At 39.5% G+C, this 14,588-nt stretch overlaps 1 protein-coding gene across 3 annotated transcripts in view; it reads right to left on the reverse strand.

Annotated features, from left to right (window-relative positions):
* The window catches only part of lrfn5a (leucine rich repeat and fibronectin type III domain containing 5a), a 144,122-nt gene that overhangs the window by 5,879 nt on the left and 123,655 nt on the right, over nucleotides 1–14,588 (reverse strand). For 2 of the 3 annotated variants that reach the window (XM_020621982.1, XM_020621983.1), the window contains exons 3-8: nucleotides 13,908–14,131; nucleotides 12,683–12,811; nucleotides 12,412–12,592; nucleotides 11,638–11,793; nucleotides 10,733–10,992; nucleotides 9,234–9,701 (exon numbers count right to left, since the gene is read on the reverse strand). In XM_020621982.1, the coding sequence (XP_020477638.1) occupies nucleotides 9,234–9,701; nucleotides 10,733–10,992; nucleotides 11,638–11,793; nucleotides 12,412–12,592; nucleotides 12,683–12,811; nucleotides 13,908–14,104 (1,391 nt within the window). In that variant the 5' untranslated portion in view covers nucleotides 14,105–14,131. Of the gene's footprint in view, nucleotides 1–6,988; nucleotides 7,617–9,233; nucleotides 9,702–10,732; nucleotides 10,993–11,637; nucleotides 11,794–12,411; nucleotides 12,593–12,682; nucleotides 12,812–13,907; nucleotides 14,132–14,588 lie in introns of those variants that run through there. The other variant, XM_020621984.1, reaches the window with a different exon arrangement.

Consider the following 14,588-nt stretch of genomic DNA (forward strand, 5'->3'; position numbering starts at 1 on the left):
AAGTAATCAGTTATGAATATTCAAGGATTGTTGAAACATATCTTGACTGAGTGTAGGGTCAAGATATTTTTGATTTTCAATGGTTTGAGCCACACCTATTGTATACACACAGGCAGATGGTACAAATATACACAAATATACACTGCACATAACATAATCTTAGATCTACTTACAGTAAAAGTGATAGAGCAAACATAACCACAGTGCTAAGCCTCTTAAATATACTCAAAAGAATACTTTACTGAATTTCCTTATGTCAAGTATAGTAATATTTGGCAAAATCAACCATGTATTTCATGTTTAGACATGTGTTTTATAAATTTTATGTATTATATAATTTTGTTTGCAATGAAACCAGACATTCGTGACAGAAAACAGTAACAAAAAGCAAATGTTGCTATTGTGTTTAATTCCTGTGTTTTGGTTGAAGTCTACGGACAGTGATTATAAGATAAGATAAGATACCTTTATTGTCATTGTATTCAGGATACAATGAAATTACAAGTGCTCGTCACATCACTATGGTGTTAAGAACATACATACACTCAATCACAAAACAATCATAAAAACCATTATAAAATTAAAGAAAGGATATAAGCCTGAATGCTAGGCCATAATATTGCACATATAACAACAATATTTTGAACACAAAATACGCAGTTGGGTGTAAATAAAATAAACTAGCTGGACTGTGTATTAACGTGCTGTATAGCCACTGTACTTTGGTTCAGAGTCTGTTTGCTGCTTCACCATGTAGCCGCATAAATAAATTACACCTCACCTCAGAACCCTTTGCATCTAATAAACCACTAACTACATGAGTCCTTCTGGACGCACACCTAATTAGAATCTATGTATGCAAATCCAATCCGTCATGACGGTGAAATTTGCAATGCCTGGTTAGCTATCACTGTTGACATGCAAACTAAGCCACCATTGTAACTTGTCACTATAGTAATGTGACGATGTGTTTTGTGTGTCTAGACTCTATTCCGCGGCATGCTGAGCTCACAAAATATATTTTCAAACAGGACTGTAAGTCAGCGGGTTTTCCTTCTCTTGCATATGATTACTTCTTGACAGTGTTAGCCATCAGCACTGAGAACTCATCCAAACAAACTCATTCATTCTAGGTTTTTTTTTGTATCTTAGCTGGATCGTGCTGCCAGTATTTGAAGCCCTACAGTGGGCAGATGATTGCCTTTTCCTGAGACTATTACACTAATCTATCTACTCTGCTCTGCCAAGCCTTCAGCCCAGGGTGCATTTCTGCATTTCATTTGTGTACTTCTGTTTATATGAGTCCACAGTCCATATATGTGTGTGAGTTCTGTAACAGTAATCGAATTAATCTTCTTCTCTCTTTGCGCCCTCCTTTTCAGAATGGCTGTCACCATGTCTTTCATTGTTACCTGACATCAGCACTGCATGCTGGTAAGACCCATATTCTTTCTGTGTATGCATGGATGCAAGCACCAACAAGTCCTACAACCTAGAGTAATCAGAAATATACAGTACATCACTTAACCCTACTATAAATTACAACCCATAGGACCATTCTCTTGGCATGCTTACTAGAGCTTTCTTGCCACAATCATATGCCCCTAACCCTATTCCACCAGTAAGTGCACCGGACCTCCATCATCATGGAAACAATCATAAATGCATGGTTACAACTGTGGAACCAACATGGCTTCATTAGGTTTCATGCAAGAATTGAACATGGCTCTCCCTTGGGAAAGTCCTGTGTTTTCAGATCCATCCACCCTAACCTTCTCTCCTCCTAGCCCAGACTCTGTCATTCTGTACACTGCATCACTTTCTCCTTTGCTTGTGTCATACTGTAATTACTATGGTCAGTAGAGGCTGCCTAATTATACCACCTTACTGTTGGTGGTAATAACCTGCTGGCACAAATGACATATGGACCTGTTTTTTATAGGATGACAGTATCACGCGCACATGCGTGTTTTTGTGCCTCTTAATCAACTTTAGCTTTCCTCACTCCAACTGGAACAAAGCCAGGAGGCCAATGCGATTACCATTGGTTGCCTTTAGCTTTTTTTCTCAGGACAAATGATTGTCTACATGCACAGGACAGTGAATTATGATACCAGATTTTCCCATTTCAGGCTATTTCAGTTGATTAAATACTGGACAAAGCCTACAGGCCACAAACACATAGAAGTCCAAGGGAAAAAAAGGCATTCATGACAGTGATTCAATACACAAAACCAGGGCTTCCAGGTCGAGCTGGAGCCATGTGATAAGGGGCCAGGGCTTCTAATAACTCAGCTGTTCAGATCAGCTCTTCATTCATTGGCTTCCCTAGCAACAGAGCCAAGTCAGACCATGTGTGACCCACTGGGTGTGTGTTTTTAATTGATATTCATTGAGCTAGCTCATTTGTACTTCCATATCACTGCAGGGGAACATCATTTTTACATTTCATAAATGAAGTAGAATTTGTTCAGTTTGTTTGATTTCCATGTATTCTTGTTTGTCATTTTGGGAAATACACTATTTTCATGTCTGTGTGGTAAATATCAAAACACAACACATACAAATACAGTCAGCAGCTGGTAAGTTCAGCCTAGAAAGTCTGGACTTGCTCCACCTACTGTACCAGCACCTCTAAAAGCACCAGAATAATTTCTAAATGGACCTTGCGGTGAGATTGTTTTCATTTTATTAGAGATGTCTCTGAGAGTGTTTTTAAACAAATGGAATGCGACATTTTCATGCATATTAATAATAGCATAATCACCTTTATTGGCCAAGTATGTTACACACAAGGAATTTGTTTCCAGTACAGAACCGAGGCAGCCATCTGCGACGCCAACTCAACCGATGGCTCTAACCATCGGGGGCAACAGGGGGTTCAGCGTCTTGCCCAAGGACATTTCAGCACATGGACTGGAGGCACTGAGATTCAAACCTTCAGCCTTCTGGTTGGGAGACGACTGCACTACCCACTGAACCACAGTCACCTCCTCCCTAGTCTAACATCTATCTTTGTTATAAAATAACACCACACACCAAAAGTCTGATAATAATGCTGTTTGCACTCATTAAATTTCTTTGCACAAATAAAAGGACAAAGTGGCATAAAATCTTGGTAATATCACTGGGCTTCTATATTATATTACCAGTATACCCATTCTCATTAGAACCGTTTGAGCATACTGTAAAATTGCACAGCAGTGTTGCTCCAACAGGGAAGGGACCACAATGTGGGTCACAGATATCTAAAAGTATGTTGTTCAGTTATTTCAGAAAATGGTATTCTGCTTCTGGCTAAAGCCTCCTGTGCCACCAAGGTGCAAGCTAGTCTAAATTAAATAGCCTGAAACATGGAAAACTCTGTCACATAAGCCAACAAAACAGCATGAAAAAGCAGTTATGGGTTTTAAAAAACCTTTTCTTTACACTGCACTCATACTCACATGCTCCTTTAAATGTTAAATTCATTTTCATGATTCTTTTTCATGTTCATGTTCCTGTCAGTTAGTACAGTGAAACCAGCACAAAGTGAAGAGGCTTAATGGTAGGTCAACTCCTGCTGACCTCAAAGCTAATCGTTTACACAGCAGATGGCACAATGCCATGCTAACAGGCCCAAGTCTCTCAGGTAGACAGAAAATACTGCAGAACCTAGATATTTATCTCGACCATGCATAAAGTTCCTGGTGGCAGAGCTAAATGTTAACAAGCACCCACACAGTTTGGAGTCAGAGGTGGAACCGGGCGTTTGAGCCCAGGCTAGGTAGACTTTGCTAACTCCTCCCCATCCATTCTTAATTCATTACCTCCTTTTAAAAGTCTACCAGCACTTCCCGCCATGCTTATTTCCTTCATTCCTTTCTTTCACTCAGTTTTATTCCACTATATATTCTTCTCATCTTCCATCATTGTTTCCTCGTTTTTGCTATTCCTTCCTTTTTCTTTTTATCCTGTATTCTCTCTGTATTCTACCCTTTCAGTTTTCACACTCCTCTGATTTAACACAGTCATATAGATCTCCTCTTTTCTGTCTCCTTCTAGACTTCCTTTTGTCCTTCCTTCTTTTGCTCACCCTTACTGCTGTGGTAGTTCTCATTGTACTATTTGTCCACATCTAAAACCCCATAGACTACTTACAATAATAACAATGTTATGTTAGGCCTGTGATATGTTCATGGTGCTGTAAAATCGGAATTGGAACATTACCGCAGGATAAAGGTGGCTGTTTTTTCACACCTTAAGCACAGCTGAGCTAGGTGCTATACCTGGGCCACAGGGACCACTGGCAAAGATAAAGTGCTTCCTGCTAGTGTGCGGAAGGGAAGGAGAGTAGGCCTTTTAAAAAGCTTGGATTCATCCCCCACCCCTGTTGTGTAGCCTCATAAAGAAGCTTGCCACACAATTTGCTTGATGTGTTTTTTGGTAAATGGCAACCAGCCCCTGTAGCTCGATGGATCTGCTGGAGTGAAAAACAACTGCTGAAAGAACATAGAAGGGGGAAAAAAATAACAAAACAAAACAACAGGCAGAGCAGATGAAAAATGAATGAGGGATAATATAGGTTTTGTGTGTGTGTGTGTGTTCTTAAGTAATGTAGTGAATGTCAAAGCAGAGTTTGTGTCCTAATAATGACATTATTAGGGTGTTTGAATGAGTAGATACTGTATTTTGAAGTCTTTATTTCTTCACGACTGTAGTGGGTGAATGACATTCTATGAGCAATTGGTCTCGGGCTTGTGTTTATGGGCATTTATATAGCAAACAGAATTTCATTATTTTTATGATTCATTTTAAAGTTCAGCTTAGTTTTGATATTAACAATATCGCCAGCTATAATTCATTTTTAATTATTGTTTCTGTTGTCATTGTGATTATTATTATTACAAAATCTGTAAATACAATGAAATCATGATTAAATTAAAAGCTTCTTCCTTCCTTTTTCAGTAAATTCAATATAGATGCTGGCAGTGAATTTAACTGTCATGATCAAAACAACTGTTCAACAAAATAACTAACTATGTGTAAAGGCCAAAGACTGCATGTGCCACCCCTGTCATGAAAGGTCTGCACATTATTTCATCATTATCAGCCTTCCAACCTGAAATTAGGGGTTAGCAGCTGAGGCTCAGATAAGAGGTCTGTGAATGACTTATACAGTAGTTCAAATTTAAAAAGAAAGGAAATGCACATCCAAGGTACATGAGTAGCAACAGGAGGGGCAAACCATGTAATTGTAGCCTTATAGTACAGACTACATATTCACAGCTTTTGCCAAAGCCTAGAGGTCTCTACAATGAAATCATGAATAAAACTTTGGATTAGTGGCTTGAGGACACAAAACGTTACTTGTCTGAAAAGTCTTAAGAAAAAAAGTCTGGAAGCTTCAAAACTAACTTTTCCTTGAGCACAGTATAAGAGTGAGCACTGAGTTTTGTGCAGAAAATTGTCCTGACACATGCCAAATTGCCTGTGTAAAGATATTAACAAAACACTGTAGGAAAACAGAGTCTCTGACTAACAGAGCAGTCAGACATGCAGCTTCAAGAAGCCAGGCCAGCGACAGCTGCTGTTCTTTCTGAATGAGAGCTTGCATCACAGCCCACATCTCCCACTGAGCTCAGATTCAGAAAGTGCCTAGTTACACTACAGGATATGCAGCTTTGGCTTCCTAATTCTTGTTGATTTGTCACTGGAAGAAAACCTATGAAAACAAATTGCTACCATTTTGTTATGTGTGACAGCTGCAGAAACATCAGACAACTACTGTCCAGTTAGCATATATAGGGATATACAAATTCATGAAACCATTTTTGAGGCTTTCAAAGACTTTTCAAGACCTGTAGGTGCCCTGTTATTGTTGAGGTCCTCCGAGGGTTCGGACTGATCAATCAGAAAAAAAGTCAGCTTCTGAAATAATTACTGTTTTACTTCATGTTTAAGAAATGACACGAGTTGCACACTTAATATTATCACTCTATTGCCAATGTTACTCATGTGATTCAAATGAGGCTTGAATTGTATAATTGTACTTATAAATAGCAGGTAGCTGTATAATTAGTCAGTTATGCTAAGTCATGTTATGATGATGGTGTGGTACCTGACTAATGTTACCTGCTTAAGCTAACAAGGGAATCAGATGTACTTAAATAAGCTTAACTCACACTCATTATCAATCATAGATGTATACACTGAATTCATCTGTAAGCTAATTAAAAATAAACACTATCCCATACAGCCACATACAGTAGCAGATGCTTCAACTACGTCACAACGTCCACTTTAGTGTTTCAGTTTGAGCACAGACAGGACAGAATTTGACTTATGTGCAGTGTTTGTGTTATCTGCCAAAAGCTGCTAGCTAGTGTTTGCTCTTGAACCGAGAGCTGAGTTCAGGGTGCAGTCATGTCTGTTGCTCTCGTCAACTGGATCTCTAGGTCCACTACAAGTTAGCTACAGTTAGGTACAGTCAGCTAAGGTTATCCATTCTGAGTTACCGCAGTCAGTAAAATGAGACCTAAATGATTTAAGCAACAAAATAAGAATGTAGGCAGGTAAATCTCCCAAAATGGTGTTCCTGTCCCAACATTCAACATGGCATGATACCTTTATGTTCTCTATAGCAATTACAAAGATAATTCTCATTATACTAATTATTCACACTTTAAGAAACTAGGAAAGGAGAGGAAAAAAGCCAAGATGATGAGAGAAAGCAAAGAGTGGAGATGTGGAGGGGCAACAAGAAGGGGAGGAGAGGAAAGAAACGAGGCAGGAAAACATGAGATCAGGGGAGAAAACAAGGAGAGGAGGTAGAGAGAGAGGGGCCGAGAAGAGGAGCATATCTCAGAGCAGAGCCCTTTAAACAAGACCAGCATCACATTGACTTTGGTGTTTTGAGGGGGTTTACTTTTGTGACCCACTGGGCAATAGGCCTGTGTGAAGAATAGAAATACAATACTTAAGCAGGAAGACTATATTAGTGCTATACTATATTAGTAAACATCTGCCCGTCTCAAGTGTCCTTGAACAAGACACTGAATCCCTATCAGCTCCAGGAGTGCTGTTCTGCAGCTGACCCTGACATCCCTGTGGAGGGAGCGGTGGGTGGGGTTTTCCTGCAGCAATCAATGCAGAAACAAATATTACAACTATTCCATTTCAGATTTGCAGGGCAGTGTGTGTTCTTGAGGTTAACACAGCAGTAAAAGCTTTGAACTGTCACTCATTTTATTCGTCTTTTTATGCAGAGAGTCGAATTCACAGTAGGGAGGAAACATACACAACTCCTACACACAACGGCATTATGTTGCACAGGTGGGAAGTAAAGTGCACAAATGTCAAAGTGCGGCAAATCAATAAGCTGTCATTGAACCTGTAAAGTAAGTGCTCTGTCTCTGACAACAGGATCAGTCTTCCTTTGTCTGTCATTCTATTTCGCTTCTACTCTTGACCAATCTTTTCTCTCTGTCGTCCCTCTATATCATCCACTTTTCTGTTGCCTTCCCCCCTTTCCACTCCTCTTCTCCTTCTTCTCTGTGTTTGGGTAATGAAAAAGCAGAGTCAATGGTTTGGTGCTTCACGCCAGCAGAGGTATTGAATGGAAATCAATCAGCTATCTAAAGACAAGAGAAAGAGGCACAAATGACTTCAGTACTTAATGTTGTAAAAAAAAGAAGGAAGAGAAAGCTAGAGAAAGAGGGAAGGATGAAAAGAAAGAAAGCCAGATAGGCTTTAAGTGGCAGAGAGAGGAATGATTAGGGTGGGTGGGGAAAGGCTGTCTTATCACTCCCACTCTGTGCCACCACAGGAAGCTGTTTGTTTTTGTGGCTGTCATGCTTTCAAACTTAATACTTTGGAATAATTAGTTTCAAGTCTTGGGATAAAAGTATAACAGCAGCTTTTTGTATGATGAAAATCCAACAAATGCAATGCTCCAGTGCATTTAGAGAAAGAAAGAGAAAGACACAGAGAGGAGAAGCAATTGTCTTGATGTGAAAGGCTATGAAATTACAAGGCAGACAGCTATAAATCCCACTGACGCCATCTCTTGATGATGGATCCGGTGAATGGGGTTAAGTGCATTATGAATTATGTACAGAGATTAGGAATAATGTTCAAGGCAAATAATTCCAACAGATTCTTACAGTATGAAAGTGATCTTTGCTTATTCAAAACCTGTAAGAGATCAAGGATCATACACTCACAGCTCGTAGTCGTCAAAGATGAATATTGTAACAACCTCAGTACTGTCATCAGTGTGATCTACATGGTCAATCCCCCACCTCGTTGATGTGTTCTGATTAGCTACTGTATGTGTGGGGATTAGCAGCAATATGAAAGGGAGATAACACTTGCAGATTTCCCTGTGAAGGTGCTGCATGTCAGTTAATTCCCTCTTCTCTATTTCACCAGAGTAAATATTTAACTCAAATAACAATCATTCCCTGCGAGATTGATCTAATCTGTGCAATCCTGAGCAAACAGCAAAAGTCAAGAAAGGCTATCAGAGCTCTCCCTGGCATGGCCATTCTAGTGATTCAGCAGGCTGGAATGATCTGCATTGTTTTGCTAGTTTAGACTGAAGATTATCAACTTTCTTACTCTTGTTTGCCCGTTTACTTTGCTGTTCATCCCAGTTTCATCTGTGTGGTAGTCTAATTTGCCCTGAAATGAACCATCTGTCTGTGCTGTAATGTAGTAAACAATGATAAATAGTCTGTTCACATCCTCCGATAAAAGCAATAGTCTTCCACATTATGTTGATATCGAACATTTTCACACTTCCACTGGCAAACCTATTACAAAAGTGCAACACAAATTTAAATCATCCTGAATAATTAACCAAGTTCATTACTAAATACCATTTTAATGTTTTTATTTGTCATTGTCTTTCTGTATCTGGCATACATGCTGTACCCTTTTTTTTCTGTAGCATAAATGTTTTTCATTACAGAGTTGTAGAGCCATTGTAGCACCCTCATAGTGCTGTATTTGCCTCACATTCATAATTCTATCCGATTTCGTCTGTGTTCTGTTCCTATTTCCTGTGATCACCTTTTCCAACTGGATCATTAAAGTTGCATCTAATCTACTGAAATCTAATCCATGTAGCTCAGACTTAGGTAATTCTTTACCTCCACACTGGTCATATCATGATTCAGTTTCCATTGTGTAAGCTGTGTGACTCCACTGTCATGAACATCATGGTGACTTAATGATTCTGTCAGTCTCACCTGTAGACCAGCGAGTCGTCCTGGCTCCCGTTGTACTGTATCTGGAACATCCTAATGCCTGGAATATTCCTCTGGAAGTTGAACTTGATCAGCGCAGTTGACGATGTTGCTTCAGCTATCACCACCCTCTTATCCACCCCGCCTTTCACGTCACCGGTCACGTTGCTCCCATTGGCCCCGCCTCGGGTCGACGTGGAAATGTCCGACGATCCCGGATCAGGCTCCTGGATGTTGTTGGTGTTGTTGGAGATGTGGGGGAGTTTTATAATAACCAAGTCTATTGTTTGATGGGCTTCACCAGCAGGATTAGAGGAGATGCAGGTGAAGGAGCCAGTGTCTTTCACAGTACTGATGAGGATGTCTAGGGTACCGTTGGTGTAGACCAGCGTTCTGGAGGAGTTAGATACAAGTTTGCCCTCAGGAGAGATCCAGTGGATGGCCGGCTCTGGGTCACCTCTTGCTTTACACCTTTGTGGAGTGAAAACACATTGAGTAGAACAAATTAGAAACAAGACAGAATGGGGTCAACTGTACAGTAACAACAGGATGCTGCTTGATAGTGGTAGAAGGGAAGAAGACAAGAGGTTTGAGGTAAATGGTGTAGCAGTCTTGCACTAATGAAGGATCACCAGTCCAAATCCCAAAGATTTTTGTTTCCTATTGTAGAAAATTTTAAAAAACAGCAAATGTTCGACCTTCAGAAGCCTGAACTAAATAAATATAACTAAAATAGTTGACATTTTGATTATGTAAATTATGAAGCAAAGATGTAAATAAAAGGCACGAAAAGGGTTTTAAAGCCTTAAAAGAAGTAAGACATGGATTGTGCAAAAAAGAACATGAGTCGTGCAATACTGACAAATTGAAGAAAAATGTGCCTTCTGTTCATACTCGTGGTTCTCTTATAGTGATCTTTCGTAAAAAATAATAATAAAATAAATCATGTACCCCAAGACTTGCTGTTTTCTAGCTTTATGCATTAAAATGGATGCTACGGAAGATGAGAAGTGTGAGCTGGGGTCTCTCTCTACTAATATCTACTTATAATATCCCTTACCGTATATACGGAGTTCAGACAAGACACAATAAAGGAAAGAGAATAATAATGTCATTGAATTCCTCCTCCCCCCACTTTATTCATTTTCATCATATTTCCATATTTGACAGCATAACATCTATCATCACTTGAAGTCTGTGACCAATATATATGCAAATAAAGTAATCATCTCTCAGACCTGTTGTTGTCTTGATTTAGTTTTGTTCCCCTTAAATTTTTAGTGTGATGTCCCTGTCCTGTGCTTCACTGAACAGTAGGGCATTTCATGTATTCCGGGTGGCTTAGCTACAGGAAATAAAGCCTGTGTGTGTTGATATGTGAGTGTGAGTGGAAAAAGGTGTAGAGAGGTTACAAAAATAATGAAGAAACCTGTCAGCTGATTTTTACTGACTGCATGTCTTCCTACTATTTTCATGTTTCAGCCAAAAACCGAAAATGATACCTGAGTGCAACTCTCTGCCCTTCGAGCACCCTCATTTCATGAGAGTATCTGGTGATGAGTGGGGGTTCACACAAGAACTCTTCCTCAGGGATGGACCAGAAGTATCGGCCAGAGAGGTGTTGTGGTGAGGCGCATGTCTCCAGGTCATCCTCTCTGTTCAGCCTTCGCAGCCACAGTAACTCACAGTTACAGTGGAGAGGGTTCCCACCAAATGACAGTGCAAAGGAAGAGGGGTTCAGGATCCCTGACGTGGCCAGTACCTGATAGTGTGAAACAGTAATTGCATTAAAAATGCCTACACTCAAGCAAAACAGATTTTTTTCCCCCCAGTAAAAGCCTCTCTTATAGTCAAGTCCACATTTTTCCTGGGAACAGTTTCTACCTGAGATAGCTGAGTGCATGGCACCTTGTCCTTTTTGCCATTAACAGATAAAGAAAGGAAAGGGAAAAAAAAGAACTCTGTGTTCACTTCTCTACCGTGTGGCCTCCTGCTTCCCAGAATTGGTTGACAGATTGTATAAATCATCGAGGTAAGGAAACAAATATGGCTTAAAATTTTGTTGTTTGTGAGTATATATTAGAAGGAATGACTGGTTTAATCAGGTTTAGAGTTTTATCAATAATGTGAAAGTTTCCCCTTTAATTACCATTTATATATCGGGACCAAAACAGTAAATGTTGGTTCTGAAAGCCCAGACCCCATGCTTTCACATACTGTATATGCCATCTGTAAGCCAAGCAGGATTTAATTTTTTTTCCTGTTAAGCAAGTGGGTAGTCAAAGCTTGTTAGGCCACACACAGCTGTTACTGTCTCATACAGAGAAAAACCTACTGTATGTTATACAAAATGCATTATTAGTGGTTTTAGGCCTGTCTGTTAATTTGGGAATGAATTAAATAATACCTGTGCTCGTTGAAACAGAGGGTCTGGGGGTAGCTTTTGGAGTTTATTGGAGGTGACGTCCAGCCGGTTGAGTTTCTGTAGAAGGGAAAAGGTTCCCTCTGGAATGAAGTCCAACATGTTGTGGTCTAAACTCAATGTATGGAGGCTGATCATTTTCTGCAGTAATGACAGAATAACAGAGGACTTCATCATTAACCCTTTGCTTTTCATAAGTATATTTTGTTCTTAAATGAGGTGATAAGGTTAAGAAAGTAGCGATACAGAGATGTTTTCAATGTTTTAGACATCCTAGGCTGCAGAATCATGTTATTCCCACTGCCCTTTTAAACTCATTTCATTCACTGCTGCACCATGGTGACTGAAACACTGAAGCTGAACCACATCTATTCCGAAAGTTGAACTAAAAACAGTAAAGCCATATGTGGTTAATCATTGTAGAAACACCTAATACAGCAGAAGAAGTGTTATTGCAACTTTCTAACAACTTAGTCATTTCAAGATCCAGAATATATAAAAAAATTGCTTGTTGATTGATAATAATTACAACTAAAATGGTCATTGTCAGCACTGAAAACGCTTAGGGAAAAAAAAGGTGAGGCTTAATGAGCAGTATTCAATCCAAAAGTCACTAAAATCTCTATCTTAATCACTTTAATTTCACTAAAATGGCCAAAAAGGTTTTATGGCTATTTTACTGTACTTGGAACTGGCTCTTTCCAAGGGCCTCCAGCCAAGCAGGTTTGAAAAGCTGTTGCAGTTTAAAGAGATCCTGACCTGGATGGCCTCCCATGGAATCGAGTCCAGGTTATTGTAACTGAGGTCCAGTTCCTCCAGCGCCAACAGGTCATTGAATGCTCCCTGGTGGATCAGCACCAGCTGGTTGTTGTTCAGAATCAAGTGGTGAAGTTTTGACATCCCGCTGAAAGTATCATTACCTATCCTTGTCAGCCGGTTACTGTGAAAGGTTGAAGCACATTCAACATTCAGTTTATTTACGGCTTGGGGAAGGCCCAAACCATAAAATTCTGTTTATGTTAATCCATACCTGTTGAGATGTAGGGCTCTGAGGTTTTCCAGATCAGCAAAGGCATGAGGTGTGATGTAGGAGATGGTGTTTCTTGATAATGTTAGGTCCACCAGCCGTGTCATGTTTGCAAAATCTTTCCTCTTCACACTATGGAGACATAAGAACAGACAACAGACAGATATACAGTATATCATCAATGTTATGTCCTCCAGTACTAGAGCTGCTATTTCGCTAAACAAGCATGTAACACCAACAATTCCATCAAGACAGAATTGTGTGAAGCTGTCAAAGCCAGTATACAAATAGCAATGAATTTTTACTGTAAATATTCCTTTAAATTGTGAAGTGTCATGTTTGTCGGTCTTTTAGTAGTATTCAAAAGCATAATAGTTTTGAAAGAGCTCTTTTTTATGGGAAAGTGTTTTCAATATTTAAAAGCAAAGTCATTCTAAAACAGAATTCATTCCTTTTATCCTGTGCAGCGAATTCAATATTTTTGAGCATCCTCAAAGGCTAAAACCAAAGAATCAAAGCATTAAACTGCAATGCCATCGAGACAGCCTTGAGCTGCTCTACTCACTATGAAGTGCCTATGACTTATTCTGGGGCCTCGAAGAATGTGCTTTTCCAAAGTTTTTCTCCGCTGAAATGAGTTTAATTCACTCTGGTGCCAGTGGATAATGTGTTCATATCCCCATAAAAACTTCCCTGGGTGATGCACCCTGTCCAACAATTCAGTGTCTTAATAACCTTCGCTGGAAAAGCTCTGGGCTTTGTCGCCTAGTGACATCATAAATCAATGTCTCTGCTCTCAGTTTTTAGGAAAGGTTTTTCTTTCTCGCACATAAAGACTGAACTATAACTAGTAGTATTTCAAATTCAAGTTGTAACAGAGTGCTAGATATTAGTTGTTCATTCGTTGTCAGTATTAGTAATTTCATATTTAAAAAAATGTTATAGCTGATCATTTTTCATTTTTTTAGTTGAGACAGATCTTTAGTTGATTATATTTTAGTGGAGATTTTGAGAAGACAAGAATCACCCACCATTTTTGTGGGTACATAGCCATATGGCCATGGCTGTCATTGCCCTTGCATTTGGTCATGAAGCACCCTTTCTAATGTGCGAACATTAAATTAGTAAGACATTAAAACTTGTAGTAGTAGGGTAGTAACAACAGAAGCATCTACATATATTAAGGGTACAGTAGTCTTGATAACATAATTATTGGTGTGATTGTTACCTTGTGACAAAGTTGTCAGCTAACCGTAGTTCCACTGTATGCCTGTCAATGTTTGGTGGTACAAACAGTAGACCTTTCTTGGCACAGAGGGTTGCCAGGTTGGGCGACAGGATCTGACATACGCAGCGTTTTGGGCAGATCTGTGCCCGCACTGCCATGGTAATTATGAGCATCAAACACAGCAACAGCCTCTCCATGGTTACCACCCCTCCTGGGCACAACACCTGAAAAATTAGACAGACAGAGACAAAGCGAAAGAAAAAAGACGTTACAGATATTAATGACGCTGCACTTTTTTTCAATTGAAACTGAGCATCTAATGTAGCCTATTAGCTATGCTATACTGGAAATTAAATACTAGAAAAAAGCAAGAAATTGAGAAATTCATTCATTTATTAACATGGTCTTTTAATATTTTCCCAGTTTTTCTGCAGTACAAGGAAAAACCTGGGATGCTTCACATTGTGCACTGCTCTACAGCGGTCACTCTACTCCATGCTACTAGGCTGCTTATCAGCCACTGGTTTTCCTTCTATATCAACTAAAGTGTATGGCGCTCTGTGTTATTTTGAAATTTAAGATGTTGAAGTCTTGTATAGACCAGCATGGATGACTTGCACTTTACAGAAGCCAATTGTCAGGGTCCAGTGTCCAGTAATGTAGCATCCAAAATTACTTTAA

This window comes from Monopterus albus, unplaced genomic scaffold (assembly GCF_001952655.1).
Source record: "Monopterus albus unplaced genomic scaffold, M_albus_1.0 scaffold270.1, whole genome shotgun sequence".
Taxonomy (NCBI): Eukaryota; Metazoa; Chordata; class Actinopteri; order Synbranchiformes; family Synbranchidae; genus Monopterus; species Monopterus albus.